This window comes from Capricornis sumatraensis, chromosome 17 (assembly GCF_032405125.1).
Source record: "Capricornis sumatraensis isolate serow.1 chromosome 17, serow.2, whole genome shotgun sequence".
NCBI lineage: Eukaryota > Metazoa > Chordata > Mammalia > Artiodactyla > Bovidae > Capricornis > Capricornis sumatraensis.
In genome coordinates, this window is record NC_091085.1 from 70,761,424 (window position 1) to 70,781,056 (window position 19,633).

General features: G+C 48.9%; 1 protein-coding gene across 1 annotated transcript; it reads right to left on the reverse strand.

Annotated features, from left to right (window-relative positions):
• Positions 1-8,845: 8,845 nt before the first annotated feature.
• UNG (uracil DNA glycosylase) lies at positions 8,846-19,618 on the reverse strand. The gene is made up of 7 exons (XM_068989984.1): positions 19,490-19,618; positions 18,629-18,835; positions 17,819-17,914; positions 15,200-15,297; positions 14,504-14,592; positions 13,319-13,497; positions 8,846-9,953 (listed from the first exon to the last, which is right to left on the reverse strand). Exons 1-7 carry the CDS (start codon positions 19,616-19,618, stop codon positions 9,813-9,815), a joined length of 939 nt encoding a protein of 312 aa, XP_068846085.1. The 3' UTR covers positions 8,846-9,812.
• Positions 19,619-19,633: the final 15 nt, after the last annotated feature.

A 19,633-nucleotide genomic window follows, 5' to 3' on the forward strand; every position in this document is an offset into this window, starting at 1 on the left:
ATTTCCTGCATGATCTTGAGCAAGTTTCCTCACCTCTCTGAGCTTTGGTTTTCTTGAGGATTCGATGGGGATGGCAAGAATGCCTTCCTCAGAGAGTTTTGGTAAGGTTTCAATTCACTAATATACAAACAATGCAAATCATGAAAGCATGTTTCTTTTATGCATTGCCCATTGGCTGCATTTCCCAGGATGCTTCAAGCCTTATGCTAAGTGCTCTGCCTAAGACCAACTTTAAGCCACAGTTCCCTCTCACGGGGACCAGTGTGCCAGCCTCCTGACCCATCTACCTGCCCCCAGTCATGTCTCTCCAGTCCATTACGAACAGAGCAATCACGGGAATCGTGTCATACAGTCACGAACTTCCATGATGTCCAGATAATGATTTCTAAGTGTATTTCCCACTAAAAGGAACCAGGACCCCTTGGAGAAATGACTGACTCCAGGGCTTGGGCAGACTTGTAAACACAGCAGGTACACCCTGAACAGGCTTCCCTGTCAAAAAAAAGATACCTAGGGCCAAAAATATAAGACGACACTTGCAGTGGATTGAAATACGTCAAATATACTGACACTTTTAAAAATCATGAGGTCATAATGTTATGAAGACAAACACAAACCCTGCCCCTCACTGACACCTTGGAAGGTTGCCGTGGCACCACTTATTACTTTGGAAACTGAATTACCAAAAAAAGGGATGTGATTGAGCATCTCTCCTGCCTTTGCTGTAGGAAAAGACCCTGTATACTTCAAGGTTACCAAACGGTGGGTGAAAGTTCTAAGTTATAGAACAGGGATGGCTCATAAACGCAGAATGATTGATGGCAATAGGAAACCATGATTCACAACCATAAACTAAATAATAATGTCCTAGGCTTCAACCATCGATGACTTGTAAAGCCATCTGGGGAAAGGTTGAAGAGGAATTTCACAGCAGAGATCAGGTTATCCCCAGACTCTGTGATGAGTCAATATCACTGCAAGTGGGATAATCAGACATTCTGTTCTTCTCGACAGGACACAATGAGAAGTATACAGCAACAGCTCTAATTTGGACCTGAGTTCATCCAGGACTCTAGACTTAACGCTTTATTAAGGACAGAGAAGCTTGCCACATGATGCCTTGAGGGTGCTTATTCAGCTTAATCAGCCAAATCCAGCATGGGAAAAATTCTACAGGACACAGGATTCCATTTCTTCAATAAGCAACTGTCATTTAATAAAGAAGGGTAGTGACTACTATAGGTGAAAAGAAACTTACTAGGACCTTTCGTGGGTCCTGATTTGAACAAAACAACCTCAAAGACAAAATCTTTGAGATGACCGGAGGACACTGAGCATGAGCTGGATACTAGATAAAGGAAACAGCGTTAGCTGCACTTGAGGTAGATAATCATGGCAATGACTTTATATTTTTATTCATTTAACTGGCTGTGCCAGGTCTTTAGCTGCAACTTGCAAACTCTTACTGGCAGCGTGTGGGATCTAGTTCCCCGACCAGGGACTGAACCTGGGCCCCCTGCATTGGGAGGGCGGAGTCTTTGCCACTGGACCACCAGGAAAGTCCTGGCACTGGCTTTGGTACAAAGTCCTCGTCTCTTTTAGAGCAATGTACTAAAGTATTTATCTGGCCCTGAGATTTGTTTGAAAATACGCCAGAGAAACGGAACTTGAGTTAATGATAGGAACCTGAGTTACTCAGTAACTCGAGTTACTGAAGTATTCAAGGGGAAAGGTATTGAAGACTACAATTTCTAAGAAATGTGTACAGGACTTCCCTGGCAGTCCAGTGGCTAAGCTTCCATACTCACAATGCAGGGGACCCAGGTTCGATCCCTGGTCAGGAAATTAAGATCTTGGCCAAAAAAAAGAAATGTGTAAAAAGCGTAGATAGAGAGACAGACATGTGATGAAGCAAATATAATAAATCTGTTAATGGCAGAATCTAAGTGGTGGGTGTATGAGTGCTCACTCTAACTTTCTTTCAATGTTGTTGTATGTCTGAAAATGTTCATAATAAAATGATGGAGGAAAATACAGGAGGGGAAGGTGTACGTGTGCGCAGGAGAAACTACAAGAGCAGGAGGTCGACCGCTATTGAAGGCGGTAGTGAACGCCTAGGGCTTGCTGTGCTACTCACGCTACCTCTGAATGCGTTTCCCAAAAAAGCTCATTTGTTGTACTAAAAAGTTTAAAAATACACAAAGCAAGATGGAAGTCATCCAGCCTACTGACTAGAACCTGAGTAGTCAATGGGCTCCCCAGGTGGCATTACTGGTAAAGAACCCACCTGCCAATGCAGGAGACTTAAAAAGAGACGCAGGTTCGATCCCTGAGTCAGGAAGATCCCTGGAGGAGGAAATGGCAACCCACTCCAGTATTCTTGCCTGGAGAATCCCACAGACAGAGGAGCCTGATGGGCTACAGTCCATGGGGTCACAAAAATCTGGACATGACTGAAGCAGCTAGAATACACACATAGTCACTGAGTCGTGTCCAAGTCTTGCGACCCCCTGGACTGCAGCCCGCCAGGCTCTTCTGGCCGTGGGATTTCCCAGCAAGAACAATGGAGTGGCACACCGGGTCAGAATGGCCATCATCCAAAAATCCACAGACAGCAAGTGCTGGAGAGGGTGTGGAGAAAAAGGAATCTTCTTGTACTGCTGGTGGGAATGTAAATTGATACAGCCACTATGAAGACAGTATGGAGATTCCTTAAAAAACTAGGAATAAAACCACCATATGACACAGCAGTACCACTCCTAGGCAAATACCCTGAGGAACCAAAATTGGGAAAGACACATCCGATGTTCACTGCACCACTATTTACAATAGCTAGGACACGGAAGCAACCTAGATGTCAATCGACAGATGAATGCATAAAGAAGGCGGTGTACATGTATACAATGGAATACTACTCAGCCATAAAAAAGAGCACATTCGAGTCAGTTCTAACGAGGTGGATGAACCCAGAGCCTATTATGCAGTGAGATGCATGGAGAGAGGAGCATGGAAACATATACACTACCATATGTAAAACAGCCAATGAAAATTTGCTGTATGACTCAGGGACTCAAAGCAGGACTTGGTAGGAACCCAGAGGGGTGGGGAAGGGTGGGGAGGCAGGAGGAAGGTTTGAGGGAGGAGACACATGTACACCTATGGCTAATTCATGCTGATGTATGGCAGAAATCAAACCAATATTGTGACGTGATCATCAGTCAATTAAAAATAAACAAGTATAATTTGAAAAAAAAAGAATACTGGAGTGAATTGCCATTTCCTTCTCCAGGGGATCTTCCCGACCCACCCCCAGGGATCAAACCTGGGTCTCCTGCATTGGCTGATGGATTCTTTACCACTGAGCTACCTGGGAAATTAAAGTGTTTATTTCCCCATAAAGATCAAGTATCTGGTATAAAGTCATACTCTAATTTCTATCTCAGATCTGAAGGTAACAAGAGGCTGAGGGAGTTCACGCAACATCCAAGCAGGGGCACATAAAACTCTTTTGCATGAACACAAAACGCCTTTCCAGAGCTCTTCAAATAAAGTCACGATCTGGGGATGCTTGCAACTCTGATCACTTAGGATGGGCTGGGTCTTTCCATTTAAAACCTGGAGAGGTCAGTCAGTAAAGAAATCGCATCTTGGAAAAGATGCCCCAAGACACTGTTAGAAGCAAAAATTATTTAGAAAACAATGTCTATACCTTCCAGTTTTTAAATTGAAAAAGACCTGCTTCCTGGGAACTCCCCCTCAGTCATGCCTGTGTCAAAATAACAGTAATGACTGATGTGAGAGACAGGATGGAGAACACAGTGCATTTTCAGAACAAAAAGTCTGAAGGACATAAGGTCTGTGCATTGTAAAGGGGCTTCCCAGGTGGCGCTAGTGGTAAAGAACCCACCTGCCTGTGCAGGAGACGTAAGAGACTCAAGTTCGATCCCTGGGTTGGGAAGATCCCCTGGAAGTGGGCATGGCGACCCACTCCAGTGTTCTTGCCTGGAGAATCCCAAGGCCAGAGGAGCCTGGCGGTGTATGGTCCATAGGGCCACAAAGAGCCAGACACTGAAGCAACTGAGCACGCACACACGTGCACTGTTAAAGGTAAGGCTCCCTGGAAGGAGGAGAGACAGACGGAAGGGTGGTTCAAGGAGGAGCCCTATTTTACTGCGTGCTTGATTCAAGACTTCCTTGGTACTACGCTTTTTAAAAATGAAACAAAATCATGTCTTTCTAGCCACAGAGGACACCAGAAATGCTTGACTCTTAAGAGTCTGTATTAAAAAAAAAATGAGCAAGCTTGAGAAATCAGACATCTATACGAAACAGAATTCTCGTCCTGAAGACAGAAGCTTTGGGAGTCAAAAATCTCCCCCCTTGCCTTTTAGTTAAGCCTAAACTCTTGGTTTGGGGAACTGATGAAAGTTTGCACAGGGATCCCCAGCAACGTAACCATTTATAGAAGCAAAGAAAGGTCCTTCATCTATGCTACATTTCCAGCCCTTTACATCAGCTTCTCACAACCAGCCATGCTTCTGTCCAGAGGCTGCCCTCACTACGTGTTAAATTCCTGTTCACCTGGACACTGGCTGTGTGGTCAATGACCCCAGGGAGAGGGGAGCTCACTTACCACTTATCTCTGCCTCTTTCCTTTCCCCATGTCCTTTCAACTGGGCATCCAGGCTGAATTTTCCAGGTTCCCTTTTTGCTGTGGACCTGAATGTCAGCTAGCCAGCTGCTCACTGCAGGGACTATAAATGTCACTTTCAGATGAACTAGCTCCTGCTGTTTAAAAATATCCCCGGGGCACTCCACTTCCAAGGCTCTGAAGAGCAAGCATAAGCCAGGCAAAGTGGGAAAAGTTCTGTCCCCTCCTTCTAATCCCATTCCTCGCTTTATTTCAAAATCCCTAGATGTCATTTAAAGCCCAAGCTGCCGTCAGCAATACAAAGTCATTTTGGCCCTCCTGACGTGTGCAGAAAATTAACCCCAAGCAGGTCGGGTGTTTGTGAAATGTTTTCTGGAACAAGCCCACAGTGAAGGCCCAAGACGATCACTTTCAAAAGATCTCCTGGCTTCTCTCTCCGCAAGAGATTTTGTAAAAACCCTCTAAAGCAAGATGCCACCTGATGAAATGTCTCCTATTTTTCAGGACCCAGGGGAAAAAAAAAACAGAACCAAACAGCTCCGTTCCCATGCAGGGTCAGATGGCTGTCTCGGGGACTGGCGGAGGACATAAATCGGCTCTGTGCCACGGTTACAGAGTGTTCTGCAGCTGGGGTGTGTGTGTGGAGGGAGCGGGGCTTGTAGGACAAAGGTCACGTCCAGATCCGAGCCAGAGCTGGGCAGGGAGGGGAGCCAAGGCCGCACAAAAGGGCATTCCACTGTGCTCCGAGAAAAGATAAGGGGACCGCAGTTCAGTGGTCTGGCAAGTGGAAAAACCCGAAGGGCGCTGAACTGATACACACGATTTCAGCGGTGGGTATGCCAGGTACAGCTTCACCCTGCCAGAGTGACTTCATTTCTGGGCACGTTTTTCAAGAAGGAAGAGTTAGCAAATAATGAGTCTCATGGGATTTTCTCCAGTGGACTTACAAGAAGGAAACGTATTTCTTATCTGCTGCCCGGGTCTCCTGAGGCCTGGGTATCATCAGAGGGAGCCTGGAGTTGGGGATGAAAAACATGCAGGTCAGGGACTCAGTCAAAGGTGGGGCTTAGGTTGTTTCTCGAGACTGCTTCACTCCAGCAGAGCTCACACAAGCCTTTGGAAGAGCCATCTCTCTAAACACAGACATGTCCTCCGATGTCTCTGGGGGGAGCCATTCATAACTCAGGGAAATTTTTTTAACACTCCATTGAAAACACTCTCCCTAATGACTCCAAAAAATTATGATCTGGGCAGAGGGTCAGTAAGTGGCAGGACTACTGGGCTTTGAAATCAGATCAATGTGACTCTGAATCCTTGCTCTGTCACCTGTGGCTTTGGGCAAATGGCCAAGCCTGTTTTTTCATCTCATGACTTCACCACATGGTTGAGAATAAATAAAATGCTACAAACTTCCCTGGTAGTCCAATGCTTGTGAATCCACCTTGCAACGCAGGAGAAGAGGGTTCAATCCCTGGTCAGGGAACCGAGATCCCACATGCCGTGGAGCAACTGAGCCCTCGCATTCCGGAGCTGAAGGGACGCAACTAGAGAATTCCATGTGCTGCAAAGCAAGATTCCTCACGATGCAACGGAGATCCCGTGTGGTGCAACTAAGACCTGAAGGATCCTCCAGCCTACCCCTTTATTGTACAGATGGGGAAACTGTGGCTTGAACCGGGGTTGGTGGGTCACATGATCTGTAAGCAGAGGAGGAGTAACAGAAATCCTCAAGTGGCCAAGACCTGCCACCTCCGGCCCCCGACCCTGCGTGGTGTAACCCCCGCCCTGGGGGTCCCAGGTGACACCAACGCAGCTCTAAACTCCAGCTGCCCAAGGGGGAGGAGATGGAGCTAAAGCACAGAGTTCCTACAGGTGCAGCGAGTTGCCTTGCACAGGGATTTGCCCTGAAGACTCTGGCTCCCCTACCCTGAATTCTTCCTACCTCCCAGCCAGCCACCCTGACACCCCTGGGGCAATCACTGCCTTTCCTGGCGGGGCCTCAGGGCCCCCTGGTGGCCGTTCAAGGCCCAAGCTGCAGAGTTGGCCCATTGCCAAGCCCAGCTCACTTGTGGCCTTTTGCCCAACTGAGTTCCAGAGCAGGGTCCCACCCTGGATGCTGCGGCCCAAACCCTCCTCCCGGGGAGGGAATGATTCCACCTACGGAGTCCCATATCAGCTTTGTCCCCAGGGTACCCCAGTTCTAAGAGTTCCATTTACCAAAATCTCCCTATGGCTCAGAGTATCTGATTGTTACGTAGGATTGATTCTGAGTTTCCCTGTTTGGCCCATGGGTCAGCAGGGAGTTGTAGCTTTTTGTTGTCAGTGCCAGCCTGGAAAGGGTCTGTCCTCCTCCTCCACTGATAGCTACAGGGCAGGTGAGAAAGCTGGATTTGGAGCAGGCCTGCTGGGAGGATGCTGATGCTGACGGCCTTTGGAGGCCCTGAGCTCTAAGGACCCAGCTGCTCTGAACCAATGTCCCTTCTCTGACTCAGTCAGGGTTCAGGTGGAAACAGTCAGCCAGAGAGGGTAAGGGATCTGTCACAGGTATTTGAACTTAGGTGACTGCTGTCTGTTGTTTAGTCCCCCAGTCGTGTCCAGCTCTTTATGACCCTCCCTCATCCCCCCGCCCCCACAATGGTAACCCAACAGGCTCCTCTGTCCATGTAATTTTCCAGGCAAGAATATTGGCATGGGTCGCCATTTGCTACTCCAGGGGATCTTTTTGAACCAGGGATTGAACCTCCATCTCCTGCACTGGTAGGTGAGTTCTTTACCACTGTGCCACCTGGGAAGTGCTAGGTGACCTGTAGGGGTTACTTAATGTAAGCTGTCTCTGGAGGGCTATATCCTTGAGTCTGATGCTGGAGCTTGAAGCCCCAGGCCAGGCTGTCGGGACAGAGGGATCTGAGGCAGCCAGGAGCAAGAAGGTGCTGGAATCCACAGGCACAAGCCCACGCAGAACTAAGTAATCTTAGTTCCCTGAAATGGTGTACCAAGAAGGGCACATAGCTTCTGTGGTATTGCCAAAAATGTATAAATTGATAAATCAAGGGAAAGACTGAGAACACATCACAGACCAGCTTTGAACGAGACATCATAGTAAAGTATAATGTGGCATCCTGGATCCTGATACAGAAAAGATATTACTGGGAAAACGAGAAACTTGAATAAAGCTCGTATTTAGTAGGGACCATTGTACGAACCTTTTTTTAAATATAACTGCAGTTTTAGTCCTTCTGGCTGCACGGGGGCTTCATTGCTGTGTGGGCTTTCCCCTAGGTGTGGCAAGCAGGGGCCACTCTGGATGCCTGGGCTTCTCTTGTTGCAGAGCACAGGTTCTAGGGTTCGTGGGGTCAGCAGTTGCGGCTCCCAGGCTTAGTTGCTACTCAGCATGTGGAACCTTCTGGGACCAGGGATCAAACCTGCACTCCCTCCATTGGCAAGCAGACTCTTTACCACTGAACCACCAGGGAAGCCCCCATGCCGTTTTGATTCCTGGTTTTGATCCTTGTACTGTGGTTCAGTAAGATACAAACATGAGAGGGAGCCAGGTGAAAGGTAAATGAGAACAGAGTTTAACATAAGTTTACAGGTTCAAAAGGAAATTCAGTGGGAAATCTGCTTCCCTCCTGTCCTTCAACTACCCAGGTTGCTTCCCCACAGGGATCAATGTTAGCAGTTTCTGATGTTTCCTTCTAGAGTAACCTCTGTCTGCCGCAATTAGTCTCCAGCCCATCTGCCCTATTTGCCATCTTGGCCTCTGACTCGCACGTGCTTCAAATGCCTGGTGACCCATGGCTGCTCTCTCAACATCAAGAGCGGGAAAAATATTTTTTCCAGCCAGAAGAGGTTCCCAGCAGATCCCAACCCCATCTAGCCCCCGCCCACGCTCCACAGCACCCAGGGTGCTACTCAGGGTGGGGAGGGGTCCCAGCTTTGAGCATGCCTCACCTCCTCCTGCTTGTGCCCCTCTCAGGAGGCCCAGGGCTTCTGAGGCTGCCAGGCAGTGGAGCGGGGGCAGGGGTGGGAGGAAGGGGGAAGCACAGGCAAGTGTGGCCCTTCCTGCTCACAATGACTGTCATGGTGACCCAGGGTTAAGACTAGTCCAAGGGCATTCGCCCAGGGCCCAAAAGAACTAGGCACAAGTGAAACTTCAACAGTCTTTTATTATCAAACTCAGGCAGCTTTAAACCCAACTGGCTTAACCCTTTAAACCCAGCTTACAGCAAATGTCATCTGGGGATGGAGGTGCACATCTAATAAAGGCTGTCTCTTAAAAGAGGATTAAAAATCTATATACATATCTGCGTATCTTTTAAAAAAGTAAAATTCACCAGTGTCACATAAAAGAAAAATCCTAAAGTGATTTCAGCCCAACTCCCACCCCTCTAAATGAAAAAACAGCATTGGCAGTCTCTGGTGCCTCAAAACCTCCAACTCAGGATGTACCCAGGAAGAAAGCATTTCTTTCCTCTTAAAACAATGCTTTCTGCTTCATGTTCAACTTCCATAGCTTACTCCTTAGAAACACCTGAAGAATTACGATATAAATAAGACCAGATTTGCTTTTCCCAGCTTCTATTCACTGAAAGTTCACACCAAGGATGGTTCCTTAGCAATATTCACCTCTACTACATGCAGGAAATCAATCCCTAATTTCTGGGAACTGACAAAACATGCTCAGTCTTCCTAAGGGCTCCATGAAAGACCACAGATCAGACTGAAATGCCAGGGTAGGCAAAGGGGGCCTTTCCAAATAAACACAGTCAGCATCCCCACATCTAAAGTCTAACCTATCAGTAAAAACAAGCAGCAGCTGGCTGTAACAGAAAGGGATTCTCTCCCTGCTCTAACCATGAAGGTGCTAACAAAGAGGACGAGTCAGCACTCGACCTCAGGTCCCTCCCGGGAAGCCTGAGCCACGCTGGTGTGGTCCAGTTATCTCCAGCTGAATAAAGCCGCCACCCCCAGGAAGCCTGGCTCATGGCGGCTCCACGTGAAACATGTTCCCTTGTGCAGGGTGCTTGAGAATCACAAGGGAGATTTTCTTCTTACTTTGACTTCATAAACAACCAATACTTCTATTTCACAGCGTTTAGAAAACCGCTCAGAGACCCCAACCCCCAGGGTCAATGTCACCCCCAGGATCCAGGTCACAAGGTCACAGGTCCTTCCAGTTGATGGGCTCTTTGCCGGACTTCTGCAGCAGCTCGTTGGTTTTAGAGAAATGCCTGCATCCAAAGAAGCCCCTGTACACGGACAGCGGTGAGGGGTGCGCGGTCTGCAGCACGTGGTGCCGCTTCTGAAAGAGGGGGAGACGGGCGGTGAGACCGTGGGGGCACATTTGAATTTTTAACCAAACCACTCTGGCATTTGCCCTTTCCTTCAGCTCTGCCGCTCTGCTGTGCCAGCTCTAAATTCACAGCGTCTGCACAGGTCTGTGCATGAGTTCATCCTCCAATGGCTGGTAGAGCCACTACCCAGGGAGGAGGGTCCGAGAAAGCAGAAGACCCCTCCCTCTCCACCTTCTGCTGGGCACTCTGTGTGGGTGCCTGTGTCCTCCTATGACCCAGCAGTCCCACTGCTGAGACTGCCTCTGGTAAGGGACTCAGCGATGCATGCATCTCCACAAAGATGCAGGGCCGAGCAGGGACACTGCTGCGCAGCTCCTAGCTGGTGAAACCTGCTATAAACCCAGTGCTGTGTGCAAAAGAGAAAACATATTTTCCTAAAGGTTCTGACAATGCAACACCGCATAGCTACCAGAAGAACAAGGTCAAGCTATACATGCTGATATGAGGAGCCCTCAAAATCTATCACAAGTGGAAAAAGAGAGACAAGAAAGGATAAATGCATTAAAAAAAAAAAATCTTCTGGGGGAAGGGGAGCAGATAAGACCCAAGACACTAATTATAGTAGTTCCTTTAGGGGAAGGAGTAGAAGGCATTTCTTTTCCATCCTGTACCTTGCTTTGCTGTTTCAATCATCTCACCACAAAAATAGAATATTTAAAATTTACTAAAATGTCACCTGTAGCTAACTGAGTGGGAAGATCCTGGGCCATTTTTGCTTTCTTCCTAATTATTTCCTGTATTTAACTAAACATCACCCAACAAGTAGTTTCTGTCTCAGATGGTGAAGAATCCTCCGGCAGTGGAGGAGATCCCCGGTCGATCCCTGGGTCGGGAAGACCCCCCGGAGGAGGGCAGTAGAACGGCAACCTACTCCAGTATCCTTGCCTGGAGAATCCACGGACAGAGGACCCTGGCGGGCTGTAGTTCATGGGGTCACGGGGAGTCAGCCACAACTAAGCAACTAACACAACACCCTGCGATTAATTGTCTTTCAAGACAAGGCTGCTTTCAAGGAGCTCGGTCCAGGAGGCGCTGCTGGGGAGGCTGGGCAGCCTGGATCCAGGTGCTGGCCCTGCCGTTCAGCAGTGGGGCACCCTCCAGAGTCGCTGACTGTCCCTAGGCCACTTTTCACCTGTGGCCTGGGAGTAACAGCAGTGACAGCTTGGTTAAGATTCCATGAAGAACAAAGCTGGGTCTTGTGCACAGAGCATCAGGAAGGGATGCAGGCCAGGTACTCAGCACAGGATCCGGTGGGCAGGGCAGGTCCCTGTGTGCACTCCAAAGGGCAAGTCAGCAGCCAGCCTGGGGCACACAAAGACCTCCACGTGCTGGACAAAGGCAGGCAGGAGAGTGGGGCGCCCACGAGAAACCCAGGTGGTTCGGGGGTCTGGAGTTCAGAGGCTGAGAGGCAGGCCAAGGCCACCCCCAGACCCCAGCTGGTGACCCCAGTCAAGGCCTTCCAGGGAGAAGGCGTCTGAGCGCTCTGGGCAAGATGAGATGAGGCCGACCTGAGGCTGAGATGGGCAGGTGGGGAGGGCGGGGCAGGGGTGGGGTGGGGTGGGGCGCCTGCAGCGGAAAGGGGGAAGAGAGAGGTCTAGATCACGTGTGATTGTTTACTTTCAAACTAAACCGTATTTAACACTACAGATTACAGATATACTGAGTGAGCGTGCTTCTGACCACAAACCTCCCTAAGACACAGACTGGAAATGACTCCCATACACATTTTGTTACCTAGGTAAGCAGACCTTACTGAGCAGTCAGTTCATTTATGCCGGGTTTTATTCGTACTGTTCCCTCCCCAAAAGAAAAACACCTGAAAATATCCTGCTCGTTCACAAAGAACCTCTACAGAGAAAAATTAAGATGGAACTCCACTTCAGAGAAAATGGAGAGGATAAATGACATGCGAGTCCAGTCTCTGGACCCGAACTTGATGGCTGGCTTGGTACCCTCGCCCGCAGGCCCACCTATGTCTGGGCAGGATGCTCACATCAGAGTCAGAAGCTCCACTCACAAGTGAGCGGGCAAGTGGCCTCGCCTCCCTGAGCCCGGCACAAAGGGGAGCCCACGTATCCCCCATGCCTTGCCCTGGACGTAGCCTTTGTTAAGATCAGGTGAGTCGCGGCCTAAGAAGGGCTGGACTTGCTCCGACGGGGGCGGGGCTTCAGCATGTTTGCGCATCTCTGACACACCATCAACTGCCAGGCCTCCCTGATTTCTCCTTCACTTATCCAAGTGTCTACACTATAATTTCTCCACCCAGCTTCACTGCCCAATTCAGTGCCTCCAGCAGCCCAAGCTAAGCAGCCCTCCTTGCTGCCCGCCTGCATGCCTCCCCGCCGTCCCAGCCCCACAACAACCAGTCTCCTTCAAACCAGCTTTACCTGCAGTCCGTGACAGGCATCCCAGAGAAACGCCAGGGCTCAGCCCAGAGTGGTGGCGACTGGGGTGGTTTTAGGACTGGGTTAAAGGGCATGAGGGAAAGGCTTGGAGGATGACTTCTGGGTGGGCTTTTTTTTATTTGGTCAAGGCGCACGTGGGGATTCAACTAGGGCTTGAATCCCAGGGCCCCTGCAGTGGAAGCATGGGATCTTAACTTTTTAGGATGACTTCTGGTTTTTCATCACAGTAACTGGGTATGCATGGGTGCCTCGCTAAGTAAGTGGAGAAGGAAGGAACAACTTGGGGGAGGATGCGGGGAGGGCAGAGAATGACAAGCTGAGTTAGTGGTGTCAGGGACTGGCAACCAGAGCGCTGACGGTGTTTCCACGGGGGAAGTTAAATCTGCGCTGAAGTGGGACTCTTCGTGTTCTGTATACACCCTCAAACTTGCTGAAAGCAAGACTCACCTGACTCGCCATCTACTGCATTGCTACATGAACGGAGCCCGAGGACCTCTGCAGCTTCCCATGTCTACGGCAAGCTTATGCCAGTGCCATCAACTGCATCCAAGCAGAAGCGGGCCGACCGCTTTCCTCATTACACAACTAATCATTTTATCTAAGGTGTGTTCAGTCTTCCTTCTTGCTTTTTTTTTTTTTGCCTCACCATGTGACACGTGGGATCTTAGTTCCCCAATCAGGGATGGAACCCAGGGCCCCTGTATTGTGAGAAGTCTTAACCACTAGACCGCCAGCAAAGCCCCTGAGTCCTGTTCAATTTTTGACGGGAAACCTAATACTATCATAGTTGTAAGGAAAAACAAGCTTCATTTTAAGAAATGGATTTTCTAGGACCACATAACTGAAATTCTTAGAATATTCTAGCCTGCTTTAAACTATTAAAAAAACAAAAACCCCACACAACATACCCTATCGATGGCACTGCCCTTCTTCTGAGCATAAGAGCCCCAGAGCAAGAAGACAAGGCCATGGGTGTTCTGACTGAGCCATGACACAACGGCATCGGTGAACTGCTCCCAACCTCTCTCTCTGTGAGAATTGGCCTGGTGCGCCCGGACCGTGAGGACGGCGTTGAGTAGCAGGACACCTGCGAACAACAGTGAGAAGCGGTTTCCAGGGAGGCTGACGCGCGGAACCCAAAATACGGCACAGATGAACGAGCCCAAGAAACACACAGACTCCCAGATCACAGAGAACAGACTTGCGGGTGCCAGGGGAGGGGTAAACTGGAAGTCTGGGTTAGCAGACACAAACTATACAGATGACGGGCAAGCAACACGGTCCTGTGCAGAACAGGGGCTCTGCATCAGTATCTTGTGATAAACCAAAATGAAAAAGAATCTGTATAATGGAAGCATTTTGCTATACAGCAGAAATAACACAACATTGTAAAATCAACTATATAGCAATAAAAATTAAAAAAAAAAAAAAAAAAAGAGGCTGAAATGAGTCAGCCCCAAAACCCAATAATGAGCTCAGTGCATGACAAAACCAGGTAGCATCAGGACAGGATCTGTAGGTGCCTCTGGGTGAGATTTATTTTCACCTCTACACTTTCAACATCTTCTGAGTATACAATCATACATTATATCCATCATGGGAAAGAATTGTTAAATATATATATATAAAGATATATATCCTAAGTGACATGAAATAACCTCAGAATTTAACACAAGGAAGCCAAGACATTTCGCTGCAACAAAAATCTCACTGTAAGAAAACAAAGAGTAAATATTCTTTCCTTCTTCTGGTTATAGTTTATTTGTTCAGAAAGAAAGAAAAAGTCCTGTAGATAGGTATTAAACACATAACACAAGCCGTGTATTGAAATGAGAAGACTGAGGCTGCCTCCTGAATGGTCCAAGTGGGTAACCGTGAAGTATGGATGCCAAGCAACCAATTTTCTCTTTCACGTTACAAATAAACATGAGAAACACTGGCTGCAGGATGAGACACGTCTTGACTTAAACTTAGCCATTTTACTAGAGCTTTCTAGTTCCACATGGATATCTTTTAAAAATATAAGCCGGCCGGACAGGAAAGAGAAGACTCTTGAAATCCACCCAAAACACATCTAGCCGTGGTTAGCTTACCTTGTTTGGCCCATCCGGATAAATCTCCATGACCAGGGTGAACAAAACCATCTATGTCTGTAGACAGCTCTTTATAAATGTTTTCCAAACTGAAAGCAAGTCAAAAGAAAAACAAAAACCCCACAATCTTAAGTACCATTCTGAAAGTTTAGGACCCACCAGCACACACACAAATTACGGCCTGCAAAGCCAGCCCTTGGGGCTGCCCGTCCTCCTTTCCGACAGGCACACCTGGGGAAGCCCTTTACCTCAGTCACTGCTAGCGTTTAGGGAAGAGAACTTTGGAAAACCCAGCAAATTAGCCCAGGATTTACCACCACCCTCAGGTGATGGGTTTAAAGTTTATATCTTTAATAAGTTTATTACATTTACAAATGATACATGAAATCCTCCAAAGCAGGGGTTCTTGACCAGAGGTGATTTCTGCCCTCCGGGGTACTTCTGGAAATGTCTGAAGACACTTTTTATCATCACAAGTAGGGGGCAGTACTGCTGACCAGAGGTGCTGCTGAGCATCGTACAGGGCAGTCCCAGCCTGCACCACAACAAAGACCCAGCCCCAAATGTCAGCAGTGCCGAGAATGAGAAATCCTGCTCCAAAGGTGAGTGGAGGTCCCACAGACAGGCGCACCTGTAACCTCCAAAGCACGCATCTGAAAGTAGTCACGACTGGAGACGCCAGTACAGCCTGCCTACCTGGGCGGGGGCGGCACGGGTCTCTGAACACTGAAGCAGAGCCCATGAGCTTGATTGGGTCCGTGATATGGATCCTGTCCCAAGATGACAACCTTCACCTGTGAACACCAGACGGTGAGGATCAAACAGTGCGAATGGACACCTGGCTGCTGCCAACTCACACAACGGGGCACTGAGGCAAGGGCAGCCCCAACCCGATCCCACTCAGGGTCCCGGAAGGGCGGAGGTGGGGCCTGGCCCTATGGCTCTGCATGACCAAGTTATCCTTCCCTCAGTCACCTCCTGCAACGTCCCTTCCCTTTTCCGACCTGGATATTTGAAACAATTGGGGATCAACTTTGCTTCCATCCCCTTTGTTTTTCAAATTACAAAAGGAGTTACGCCCTTGTCACAGTATGACCATCCAGAAACATGCCAAGCAGTCACTTCTGTCCCATCTTGATCCAACTGTTTATAATCAGCCATATAATGAGGGTCACTGGACTCATCACTCTGAAGTTTTTGAGTTTCTCATGTCATACATTGTGAGTCTCCTTTAAGTCAATAGAGCTCAACCATTAACGGGCAGTCAGTTGGTTTCCCAATTTTTTCCCTTACAAAAGACAATGAGGTACACTTCCTACTCTATGTATCTTTACATACTGTTGCTTTTTTGGCCATGCCATGTGGCATGCCGGATCTTATTAATAATTCCCTGACCAGGGATGGAAACTGTGCCCTCTGTATTGGAAGTGAGGAGTACTAACCACTGGATGCCAGGGAAGTCCCATTGTTGCTTTTATTTCTATGGAACAGATTCAGAAGAGTGGAGTTGCTGGTCAGAGGATAAGTGTATTTAAAATTTTCAGACATATTCCAGATAGCTTTTCGACAGATTAAAAGAAATTCCCATCCTCCACCAGCTGCATTATGAAGGTGCCTGTTCCCCTGGACAGGTACACCAAGGAGATACTGTGGGTTTGATTCCAGATCTCCTCATTAAGTGAGTATGGCAAAAAAACAAGTCATGTAAATGTTCTGGTTCCCAAACTGTCGAACTGCATGAGGTCAAAAAAAAGCACAGATAGTATTAAACAGTACTTTATGGCTAAAAAATGCTAACCATCATTTGACAGTGAAAGCTTGCAACAAAACTTCAATTTGTAAAAACTGCAGTTATCTGTGAAGTGAAATAAAACGAGGTCGGCCTGTGTCCTCTTAAGGGATGGCCCCAGAGGAGACTGAGGTCATTGTCAAGGTCAGTGTTAGCATACTACTAGGACTTTTTGATGGATGCCCACCCACCTCTCTTCATACCGGCACTCCTGTCCTGTTCCTTAACATCTTCCTCCATAGCTGAAGTACACTGTATCCTTAAGAATCCAGACTGGACCCAGCCACTTTCATGGACCTCTCTGTCCCCCTGGTTGGTATCCACGTGGGCCCCAGCATATTCTTGAAGAAACCTATCCAGGAGCAAAGCTTTCCCCTTCTGGTCCTAGATAAGGGCCTAGGCGGAGCCAGGTAACATCCCTGCCCTCCATACGCTCATGGGCAAAGAAGCCCCCAGGCCATCTGATTCTCAGAAGTCTCATGCTCGTTACTTATTCTTTCTTTACAGTATTGCTCGCTGATATTCAAAACAGCACATACTTTGAACAAGGGGCAACCCAGCACTGAATTTAATAGGACTTAAGGGTTTTTTTTAAACTCTATAAACAAGGAGATAAGTTCAAAGTACTTGCTCTAAAATGAAAATTAAGACGTTTGCTAAGTTCTAGGAGTGGCAACCTTATCATGATGGCTTCCTCAACAATTTTGCTTCTCTTTGATTGAAGACACTTACTAAGTCATGGGATTCCCACCCTCAGCTTATAAAATCAGTAAGGAAAAAGGAGAACAAAAACTAGAACACCTCCAGTGCAAGCAGATACTGAAGGTTTAGAGGGAATCCACATCACAAAGGTGGTAGGGGACAGGCTTCCTTCCGGGAGGCGCCAGAGACGGCTCCAGCTGGTTTCCAGAAGACAAAAGTGAGGAGAGTCACCAACCGGTCCTGCTCCAAACCAGGAGAACGGGAGGTGGGGGTGAGGCTGGGAAGCAGCTGTGTGTTCTCCTGTGAGCTCGCCATGAACTATGCGAAGGCACCATCAAGCTTCTGAACAGGAGTCTGAGGCGACCAGAGCTCCCAGCGCTCAGCCATTGCACACAACAAACTAAAGCAAAGAGATGTCTTTAGCAGACGTGTTCAAGCCAGAAGTCAGCAATAAGGCAGTGCGGTCACACAGAAAGAACAGAGATACCAGTCAAGGTGGAGTTGCTGGGAACCAGCTGAAAGACACTTAACTGCTTTCTGCCTCAGTTTTCCCACCACCACAATAATACCTCGCATGGGCATGGGGTCCATTCCAGAATGAAAAAAAAGAAAGAAGTCACAGCACTTACACATATGCACAAACTTCTCTTTTTTTGTTGCATAAATGGCACACACTAAGACAGCCTGCCAAACCTCACAATTTCAGTGTTCTTTCTACCTGATGAGCAGTGGTTTAACTCCACTGCCCCGAATTAAGAAATGCCATTTGAATCCCACTCCCGTTTCAGTAATTTTAGTAAAACTCAGCCACAACTTGTACTTACGTCTCTTATGTCACACATCTGGGTCCACGTGAAGACTTGATGAGGGGGAGGGTAAACAGGGTAATGTTTTCTTTCTTCTGCAACAAATCCCATAAGCTGACGGGAAGATAAACTAGGTTTACAAACCACATTCTCACAGGAAAGCTAAGAATTCAGTAAGAAAGTTTCAGCTGGAAGAACTATTACCTAAACCTTTTCCAAGTCTTATACCCAAATTCTGCTGGGGAAATCCGAAACAGTCCCCGCACCCCACCGACCTTTCAATACCCTCCGGCTTTCTTTGGGCTGGGTCCAAGTTGATTGGCTCTGCCGCCGGCCCTGATTTCCCGCGCGGGTGCAAACCGCTACCCCTTTTTTATCTTTTTTTTTAAACCCAGATTTTTAGTCTGTCGAGTTTGTGGTTTTACTTCGCCACTCTTTCCTTGAGAGCAGACTAAGTAACTGAAAGGGTTAGTAGAAGCTGTGATAGTTATCACAACATTGTAGAGCAACCACACTCCTATTTTTCAAAAAAATTTAAAACCCAGCACAGTCAAAACTAAATAAAAACAAACTTTAAAATATCAAAATGGTAGTGACATTAAAAAAGTTTTTTTAGTTACTTTTAGAAACTTTTAAAAGAAGCTATGATATCATCTCACAGCCTTTTAAAAACTTTAAACTGCAGATTGAAAACACCTTGACTGTATTTTACCTCCTGAGCATGAAAAGAACGTTGAAGGAGGGAAAGGAGGAACCAAGAAAGCAATCTCGTACAACCGTGGGCTTGGCCCGCTCTATGCACAAGATGCCCGCAGCCTCCAAGTTTACCTTTATGAAGTATGGCTTCCCGAACTCCCCGCTGAGGTGCTTCTTCCAACTCTCACCAAAACCCACTGGCACGTTACGCGCCGCGAGTCTGAGCAGCGCGGCCGCCTTGTTCCTCTGGATGCGGATCAACTGCTCCGGGCTCAGCGGCGACGAGGGCGGCGTGCCGGGCTCCTCCGGCCCGGCCCGGGGCTTCTTGGCGGGGCTGGCCTGCAGGTAGTCCCCGCAGAGGCGGCTCAGCAGCTGCAGCGGGCCTCTCCCGGGCACGCACAGCTTCCGCCCCCATCCCAACGGCCCCGGGCAGAGGACCCCCATTCGTGGGGGTTTTTAGGCCCGGGGACCCTGGGCTGATCCCGGTCAGGCACTAGCAGGCCGCGGCCCCCATTTTCGAGTTCGGTACCACAACAACGCGGGAGCAGAAGGGTTTGTGAGGAAGACTCGCGGCGCCTCGCGAGGGGTTGGCTGCGAATGGGGCTCGGGACGCCGACGCCCCGCCCCCTCGGGCCCCGCCACTAGCGTCCCCACGCTGTCTTTTCGCGGCAAAAACCTTCCCCGCCGGGGCCCACCCCTTCCCTCCTCTGATTGGAGGGCGGGCCGGCCCCCTCGCCTCTGATTGGCGGCGTGGGCCCTGAGGCTCGCCCCCATTGGCTGGCCCCTCAGCATGGCCGCCGATGGGGCGCTAAGGCGGCTGTTTTGAACACGTGGAGGCGGCCCCCGTTCACCCAGTCAGCTGCACATTCCCGCAACCCCCTCGGCCCGGGTCCCTCTCGCGCGGTCCGCCGCCCTCCTCACCCCCCTCACCCTCTTCGGCCTCCCTGAACCCTGGCCCCACGAGAGGTCCCCCCACCCCTAACCGCTTCTCACCGCCACATCCCCGCTCTGCGCTACGGCCGCCACGCCGGTCCCCGGGTCGGCCGGCTCGGGGCTGCAGGCACTTCGCTTCCTGGCGGGGTTAGGGGAGAAAAAGGAGTAGAGCGTCTTCTGGCCGATCATCCCGAAGCCGAGGAA

Coding starts and splice junctions, on each gene's coding strand:
- UNG (XM_068989984.1), bottom strand. CDS start 19,618: ATGATCGGCCAGAAGACGCTCTACTCCTTTTTCTCCCCTAACCCCGCC. Junction 15,298..17,818: donor AGATGTGTGACATAAGAGAC/GTAAGTACAAGT, acceptor TGGTGTTCACAG/GTGAAGGTTGTCATCTTGGG. Junction 13,498..14,503: donor ATCCGGATGGGCCAAACAAG/GTAAGCTAACCA, acceptor TGTTGTTCGCAG/GTGTCCTGCTACTCAACGCC.